The 9898-nt window shown below is 35.9% G+C and overlaps 1 protein-coding gene across 1 annotated transcript; it reads right to left on the reverse strand.

The window, feature by feature from the left end:
- Window positions 1–3603: 3603 nt before the first annotated feature.
- Window positions 3604–6025, reverse strand: LOC141686476 (uncharacterized). Its single transcript, XM_074491509.1, has 3 exons — window positions 5642–6025; window positions 4838–5178; window positions 3604–4330 (listed from the first exon to the last, which is right to left on the reverse strand). Exons 1-3 carry the CDS (start codon window positions 6023–6025, stop codon window positions 3604–3606), a joined length of 1452 nt encoding a protein of 483 aa, XP_074347610.1.
- Between the last annotated feature and the right edge of the window lie 3873 nt (window positions 6026–9898).

Genomic DNA, 9898 nt, shown 5'->3' on the forward strand with positions numbered 1-9898 from the left:
ACTTTTATAGATGATAGATCTGGATTCGGATATGTGTTTGATGAAACACAAGTCTGAGGCCTTTGAAAAGTTCAAAGAATATAAGTATGAAGTGGAGAAACAAACCAAACATAGTATTATAATTCTTCGATTAGATCGAGGTGGTGAATACTTTAATGGAGTGTTTCTAGATTATCTCAGAGTAAATGGTATAGTCTCTCAGTGGACTCCTCCAGATTGGTATCTGAAAGGAGAAATCGAACTTTGTTAGACATAGTTTGGTCCATGATGAGCTATGCAAATCTTCCAGTATTCCTATGGGGTTATGCATTGGAAACCTCAGCATATTTACTGAATAAGGTGCTTTCCAAATCTGTTCCTCAAACTCCGTATGAGATATGGAAAGAAAGGAAACCGAGTCTTAAACACGTTAAGATTTGGGGATGTCCAGCTTATGTCAAGTAAGTTGACCCAGATAAGCTGGAATATCGATCCGTAAAATGTAGTTTTGTGGGATATCCTAAAGAGACTTTAGGGTATTACTTTTGCACCGATCATCGGGTGTTTGTCTCCAGACATGCTACCTTCTTGGAAAAGGAGTTTATCCTTGAAGGAAAAAGTGGGAGCAAAATTGAACTTGATGAAGTTCAAGAAGCACAAACTACTACGGATCAAGTGGAAACACCTGTGTTGACTAAACAACCTTTTGTGGAACAGCCCATTCATAGATCAGGGAGAGTGTCTCGCCAACCTGAGAGGTATTATGGCCTTGTCATTGAGAATGACAATGAGTTATCGATCATTGATGATGACGACCCTGTGACCTATAATGAGGCTATGAGTAGTGTTGACTCAGAGAAATGACATAGTGCCATGAAATCCAGAATGGAATCTATGTATACGGTATACAAAAGATAGATTATAGCAGATGGCCAGGTGGAGACCTATAAGGCCAGACTTATGGCAAAAGAATTCAAATAAAGGCAATTGATTGACTTTGATGAAATTTTTTACATGTAGCCCTGTTAAAATCAGTTCGGTTTTTGCTTGCGATTAATGTGGTTTAAAGCAAGCTTCTCGAAAGGTGGAACATTCGTTTTGATGAGATAATCAAAGAGTTTGATTTTATCAAAAATGAAGATGAACCATGCGTCTACAAAAGGGTTAGTGAGAGCGCGGTAACATTTCTTATATTGTATTGAATTAGAGTTGACACACATAACAACATAGCAGACCCACTCACAAAGCTACTTTATGAAAGTCACTTTGATCGTCAAGATGGGTATTAGATACCAGAGTGATTGGTTTTAGTACAAGTGGGAGATTGAAAGGAATATGTCCTAAGTTCAATCAGGTATTAGGATTTAGGAATAACTCTTTATGTAATATGTTTTGATTTCATTGATATTAATAAAGACTTGTTTTATTTTTATTACGGGCTTTATCTATTTAAGTGTTTAAATAAGATATACCATAGTTTAAAGTAAAGCTTTTTATGGATTATGATGAGATCATAATAGTGAGACCTAAAAAGATGATAACTCTAAACTTAAATAGTTCCTGGTCGTAGGATTACTAACTGGTAATTAATAATCCGCAAAGATCGGTACATACTATGCTTGCTTCATTATGAAGGATGTCTGTTCTCATAGACATTTGTGTGGTGACACTATAGCTAGTATGTAGGTGCTTATTATAGAATAAGTTCACTGAACATGACTCGCCCAGCTGAACAACTGATGGAGTTCACTCACGTGTCAGCAGTTGTTCGCTTAGTGATAGTTGTACAAGTATCCTTAGACTTGAGGTCATCATAGTCATCTTGTGTACACTGAACTATGCTTTGGTTTAGTTCTTAGTCTCCAGGGACAATTATTAGGGCTCTTCTGGGTATAGGAATTTGTACACGAAGATAGTGTATGATCAATAAAGGATCTACCCCTTCCAGTGAAGGAAGCGAATGTTCAAGGCTGATCCACTTATGCTAGTTCAGGAATCTCTCGCCAGAGTGAATGAAATTAGAAAGGAGTTTTTAATTTGCATAGAACTACGCATAGTAAATGGTAAGCAAGTGATTGAATTAGATAGGCTTGACACGAGATCCATGCCTTGTATTTAATCGGAACATTGTAGGGTAGAAGGAGTTTATTGTACGGTAACTATTCACTGACAGGTTCTTGGTATTCTAAGCAGTGAATTCATATTATCCGGATAGTCGCGATATGTTGAGAAGCATCACTCACGATGTAGAATAAATGTGATTAATTAATTAATCATATTTAATAAATTAGAGAATTTATATAAATAATGATAAAATAGTTTTATTATTATTTATTTCTACTACCGGCTTAATATTGAAGCTACAGGGTCACACCATAAAAGGAGAATGATTTTATGGTGGAGGAATTAATTAATAATGGCTAATAATTATTTATTTGTGAAATAAATAATTAATTGGCAAATTTAATAATTGATTAAATGAGATTTAATTGATTATAAATTAATTAAGAAAAGTTCTTAATATTATTAATTAAGAATTTAATTTTTGGAAATTAAATCAAGAGAGAGAATTATTTCTAAAGTGTTTAGAAAAAGGATTAATGATTAAAAGGTGTTTTAATTATTAATGAGAATAATAAATGGGATAATAATAATAATATTTATGGGAAAATTTCAGCTGAAAATTTTGCCTATAAATACACTATTATAGACCCTATTTTATTCTAACCACAGAAACCCAAAAGTTTCAGAAAACCAAATTCTCTCCACCTCCTCCTCCTCCTAAAAGTCGTTTTCTTGGTGGATACCGGTGGAGTGCTTCACACTTGAGGAGCAACTGCTAAGGATCTCTGATCGTTGTCTCCGAATTATTTTAAAGGTTAGATTCGATCCCTCGAATTTTTATTCACGATTTATATGCTTTTATTTGGATTTTGTGTGTGTAAAAGTGTTTTGCCATGCCCCGCTGCGTTTAAAATCCAACAAAAGCCACGTGTCAAAGTGCCATGTATCAGTCCACGTGGAAATCCACGTGTCACTTTGGCCCCCTTTTTTGCCATGTCATTGCTTTTTGCAACATAATTTTTGGTGTTGCCCTTGAGAATAAAATGTTGCCTTTGAACCCTAAGGTAACGCCAAAAATACTAACATCTTAAAAGTGTTACCGTTGAATTTTTTTGGTCTGTTGCAACATTTATTTGGCCTATTGCAACGTTTGTGGAATGATGCAGAAGGCCACTTTTAGTGTAGTGCAAGTTCTTCTCGGTCTTCCTTTCCTTCTCGCACCCGGCAACACTAAACCTTCAACTCTCCGCACTGGGGCCGATATACGTCTCCTCCGTACATGTCCAAACCATCGCAGTCTACCTTCCCTTACTTTGTTTATTACAGATGCAACTCGTAATTTCCTTCTAAAAAAACCAATCAGCAATTCACTAACAAGGTGCGGCCATAAATCCAATGCAACATCCCCATTTCCGCTACCTCTAATCGTTGTTCTTGGTTATTTGTTACCGCCCAACATTCCACCCCATACAACAAAGCTGGTCTAATTATTATTCGATAAAATCTTCCTTTTAATTTTAAAGGAATATTTTTATCACACATTACTCCTGAAGCAGCCCTTCACTTTAACCATTCAGATTGGATACGATGAGTAACATCAGCATCTATCTTACCATCTTTAGATCCCAAATACTTGAAACTTTCTTTCGGAACTAATAAATGCTCTCCAATTCTAACATCAACGCCCTCTTCCTCTGGTTCGTTATTAAAATTACACCACATGTATTCAGTTTTTGAATGACTAACATGCAAGCCCGAAGTCTCCAATGTAACTCTCCATTGTTCTAACTTCTCATTAATCTCCGACTTTGTCTCATTAATAATAACCATGTCATCCGCAAAAAGCATACACCATGGTACAACATCAGGAATTCCTCTAGTTGGTACATCCATTATTATTGCGAATAAAAATGGACTTAATGATGATCCTTGATGAATTCCTATCTTGACCGAAAAATATTGAGTATCACCAACAGGAGTCCTGAAACAAGTCATCACTTGAGAATACATTGCTTGAATTGCCCTCACATATATCCTGGACACACCTTTACTCTCCAAACTTGTCCAGATTATGCTGCGCGGAACACTATCATAAGCGTTTTCCAAATCTATAAACACCATGTGCAGGTCCCTCATACGTTCCCTATATTTCTCTATTAAACGCCTAAGAAGATGAATCGCCTCCGTTTTCGACCTTCCAAGCATGAAACTAAATTGATTTTCTGACACTGTAACCTTTCTTCTAAGCCTAATTTCAATCACTCGCTCCCATAATTTCATAGTATGACTTAAAAGTTTAATATCACGAAAATTATTACAATTCTAAGCATCACCCTTATTCTTGTAAATTGGAATAACCATAATAAGCTTCCATTCATGTGGTATCTTACCAGTCTGAAAATAAGATTGAAGAGTTGAGCCAACCACCGCTCACCCTCCTTACCTAAACACCACCATACCTCTATAGGTATTTCTTCTGGACCCGTGGCTTTACCTTTACCCATCTTCCTTAATTCCCACTCAATTTCTTCACAATTTATAGGTTTTATATTAGAATCACAATGCGATTGATGAACTGTTTCCCACTCAATCTCCTCTCCACTTATACGAGATTCATTAAATAACTATCCAAAATATTGATACCATCTATATTTAATATCATCATTCTTAATTAACACGTGTGCATCTTCATCCTTAATAAATCTGACAAATCCCAAATCTCGTTGTCTCTTTTCTCGAGCCTTTGCTAGTTTATAAATTCCATTTGCTCCCTCATTTGTATAAACCTATATACATTTCTTCATAAGCCTTATCTTTCGCCTCCACAACAGCCCTTTTTGATAGCCGTTTTGCTTCCTTATAGAGAGTTTTCTTTGTATCAAATTTCTCTTTTTTATTGCAGCATATAATCTCCTTTAAGCGTGCTTGTTTAGCTTTTACTCGCTCTTGCACATCCTCATTCCACCACCAAGCCTCTCTTTGATCATGAATTTTCCCTGAGGTGATTCCTAACATATTTTTAGCCACACCCCTAATTAAAGAAGCCAAATAATTCCATATTTGATTTACATCATCCTCAACAAAACTTCTTTGTTCCAAACCAATTTGTTCCCGGGAAAGCCGTACTCTTTCACCCTTCAGATTTTTTCATAAAATACGCAGTGTCGCCTCCGGAATACCTATTGTTATCTTTCTCCTCATATAAATATACATTACCAATAAATGATATTGTGTAGTACACATCTCATCCGGAATCACTTTACAATCTTTGTAATTTTTGTTGCGTCTTCTCGTAAGATAATAATCTATTTGCGTGCTACAACCTCCACTCTTAAAAGTAATTAAATGAGAATCTCTCTTTTTGAAACAAGAATTAGCTATCACTAATTCATGAGCTAATGAAAATTCTAAAAGAGTACACCCACCTTCATTCCCTATACCATATCCAAAACCCCCATGAGTACCAACATATCCATTAGAATGCTCTTCAATATGACCATTAAAATCACCCCCGATATATAAAATTTGATCACTAGGTATTATACTAACTAAATCATCTAAACAATCCCAAAAGAGTTTTTTCCCTCATTTCCCAAACCAGCATGTGGAGGTAGGCACTAACAATATTAACAACCACAACATCCACAATTACTTTAATCATCATCACCCTATCATTAAATCGATTCAACTCCACCATATTATTCCTCAGTTGTGTATGTAACATAATACCAACACCATTTCTATTGGTTACAACACCTGAATACCATAATTTAAATCCATTGGTTTCCTTTATCTTATCACCCTTCCATTTAGTCTCTTGCACACAAACTGCATCAACATGTCTTTTCTTTAACCCATCTACAAGTTCCAAAAACTTTCCAGTAAGAGTGCCCACATTCAAAGAACCTACCCTAAAGATAGAGTCAACGACCTCCCTATTTCTCCCTCTACTCTCCAAAACACCGCTACTAGAAGTTGCCATCAATGAAATTACACCACTTACAAGAATAATAAAATACTAAATAAACACAATAAATGACACATAAAATTAAGAACAATGAATAAACTATAAGATACAATACTGAAAGTGATTGTCGCAAGTCACTCATTTTTCTTCAGAAATCCACCCAGACAAGATGTATATGATGTATATATCTTCTTAAGAAAGTACCCAATAGCAATGGAACACCCACAACACCGACCCTTGTATCTCAAAATAATATAATGGTGTGGTGCCTCAAACACTACACAACCCCACGTAGGCCTCCAGATTACCCAATAAATATATTATATAAATGAAGTGCCAAAAAAGTGAACAATCACTTCGAAAAAATTATCACCAAATACAAAGATTTTTAGGTATGTTATAGAATTCGATGAGAGGATCACAATGATATATTTAATGTTGAAAATTGATGTCTAGAATTTGTGATTTTAAAAAAAGAAGAAGAAGTTGGTTGTTTTTTGGCAGTTGGTATTCCCGGACAGAAACATGTCCGGACTCTTAGAAGATTCAACGGAAAGATGGTAATAAAATTTTGTACTAAAAACTCTTAGTAAAAAGAGAAATTTATTAAAAAAGCTAAGAAAATCAATAGAAAATATTCAAAATAGTTTCTCTCACCAACCAGAAAGGATGACCCATATACAAAATAATAAAGGTTAAGTTTTTGAATGACACATGAACAAGATAATAAAGGTTAGTCTTATTCTAGGTAGAGTGATGCGATACAATTCAAGAACATTATAGGAAAATATTTTGAATGGTGTTCAGAATTGTTTCGAGAGTTAAATATTTTATATGTTTTGGACATTTTTTGTAATATTTTATAATTAGAAACGACATTTTGTAATTTATTATCCTACTAGAAATTAGAGTTTACTTATGGTTTGCTTATTTAAACACTTCTTTAATATTTTATCGATTAGTTATTGATGATTATTAAAAAATTGAGATTTTCCTTAAGATGTCAATTTTTAGTATTCGATCAAATCACCGAATCTTGATAATTGTCTTTCTGTGCTTTCACTTACGCTGCATGACATTGATATCAGAATCCAACCGACTCTGAGATGCCGCCCTGCCTTCATCCCGTTCAAGCTGGTGTTGACAATATTCAATTGGATGATGTTGTCATACGTAGAGTTAAACGCTAATCTTCAGCGAAAGGTTGATTTATTGACTTAACGGAATAATGAATTTGTCCACCTAAACTGTCAAGATGACGACGTAACGGTGAGGAATAAAAATCCATTTGGTACTTTCCGGAATTATTCCCCCATACGTCCCAATAACTGTTGGGAGCACAGTTCCAAGGTGGAGATTTTGACCTTTGATGGATGTCTTAACCCGGAGGAGTTTATTGATTGGTTTTCCCAGGTTGAAAAAATTCTAGACATCAAGATTGTTTTTGTTGATCGTTGTGTATCTCTAGTCGCAATTCGTTTGCACAGTTTTGCACAAGCTTGGTGGTTACAGTTAAAGAAAACTCGTGCTTGTAGTGGTAAAGCTAATATTTGAGTTGGGTGAAGTTCCAGAAATATGTTCGATTTGTGTTCTTACCCTACAATTTTAAGAGATAATTTTATCATCATTTTCAGAATTCTCGTTAAGGACCTCATTTGATTGATGATTATTTCATGAATTTCTATGTGCTTTAAGCTCGCATTGATATAAATGAATCCCCGGTTCAGTTGATTTCTCGTTATATTGGTGGTCTTCGCCTCAAATTACATGAGATCATCAACATGTTTGATCCATTGATCATGGCTAAAGCGCATCAACATGCTTCCCAAGCAGGAAAACAGTTGACTAGAGTGTCCCTAACTCTTTTCACCAACATTCTGATTTTCCAGGTTTCATAGAATCTTCTACGCAACCTTTTCGTCCTCCATCTTCCCCGCAAACCCCTGCACCTCCTAGTGCTTCTTTGGGTTATCCTCTAGAGCGTGCTAGTGGTGGTCTGCGCTATTTTAATTGCGGTGAAGTTGGTCATCGATAAGCGGATTGTCGAAACCCAAAATCTTCCGCTCGTGGCTCTTGAAAGAACTTACCGAATCAATCTGTGGTCACTCCGGATTTACCCTTTTTTATGATAAAGATGATGATGATGTTGATGAAGAATATGTCGCAGGTGATGTTGGTCCTCTTTTGATGATACAATAGTTTTTAACCCCTTGGGCTCCGAATAACAAGTGGTTAAGCCATAATTTATTTCATTCGACTTGTATCATTGGTGGAAAGGTTTGCACGTTCATTATTTGTGTTGGCAGTTATGAAAACGTGATTTTTGAGGTTGTCATTTCTAAACTCAGTCTATCTACTGAGACTCATCATATGCCTTATCGCCTCTCTTGGCTTCGTAAAGGTACGAATGTTATTATGTCAAACATGTGCTTGTAAATTTTTCTATTGATCCTACTTATCATGATGCTATTTACTGTGATGTGGTTCATATGATGCTTGTCATCTTTTTCTTGGTCGCTAATGTTAATATGCTAATAATGTTCAACGTGAAGGTCGCCCTAACACGTATTCTTTTATATTCCATGGGAAGAAAACTATTTTGGTTCCAAATAAGTCCAAAGGGACTGCGATCACTCTGCTTACTTTACTTTCTCGTGGTCTTTTTCAAGCAGCAATGAAAGAATCTAGTTTGGTCTTTGAATTATTCATTTGTCCAGTCGCTAGTGATGCTTCTGCTATGGTACCTGCTAAGATTCATTCGTTATTATATAAATTTGCGGATGTGTTACCAGACTCTTTTCCTTCTGGTTGGCCTCCTTGGTGCACTCTTCAGCATCCTATGAATTTGATTCTGTGTGCTGCTCTATTCAATCGACCTCTTGATCGCTTGAGTTTGAGAGAACATGGCGAGCTTCACAATGCAAGTCAGGTCGATGTTGACCGTACTTTCCAGTTATATCTGTAAGACAAGGTGAGAAAGTAAACCTAATAACTTGTGAGAATGAAGGATTTGTGGTGTGAGTTAAAACTTTTGCCCCACTGCGTATACATCGCCTTTTAGCAATCAACCTCCGGGGTTACACGACCTCTATTTCGTTGGTGTAGTACAAATAAATAGATTGAAATCACTTTTGATCATTACCCAAAAGCATGTTTATATTTATATGAGAGTACTTGAGAGAATATGTTGTTTGTGTTTCTTAAAATGAGGGGAGAGAACTCTTCACAACCATGTTAGGTAGAAAGTTCTTAAATCTCTCATGGTAGTTAGTGAGAATATACTTGCGCACTTAAACCCTTCTCAAATCAAGAAGTGATTTCGCATTATTATATAAAAATGCTCTATGTTGTACCTGGATTCTCGTGAACGCTCTAGAGGTCCTTCGCCTAAAGTAATCTCATAGAGGGTTGGGCGTAGCCCCCACATTCACGTAGGTAAGTTCATCAAGTTTGTATTGTCGCAAACCACCTCTTACGAGGCTATGAACTTATTAAGAATATTAGCTCATCCTTACATATATGACAATAAAAAATACTACATCACTTTATTATTATGAATAGTAGTAGTATACATAAACATGAGTTCTTTTGTGATTTCGTTTGACCCATTGAACTTAGACATGTCAAAGATGGGTATCCACCACAATATACTCCACAATAGGCTTTAAACTCATTCCTAGTGCTGACTCCAACACTAATTTTCTACAAAGGCCTTTGGTGAGAGTATCCACAATATCCCTCTCCGATTTTACATACTCGATTGATATCACATTATCTCTGACCGGACTTCCATTGTAGAGTTGATTATTCGTTAGTCTCATTGCAGCTTGTGAGTCACAATGTATTGAAATTGATGGAGCTGGCTTCCCCCATAAAGGAATATCAGCA

This window comes from Apium graveolens, chromosome 9, assembly GCF_009905375.1.
Source record: "Apium graveolens cultivar Ventura chromosome 9, ASM990537v1, whole genome shotgun sequence".
Taxonomy (NCBI): domain Eukaryota; kingdom Viridiplantae; phylum Streptophyta; class Magnoliopsida; order Apiales; family Apiaceae; genus Apium; species Apium graveolens.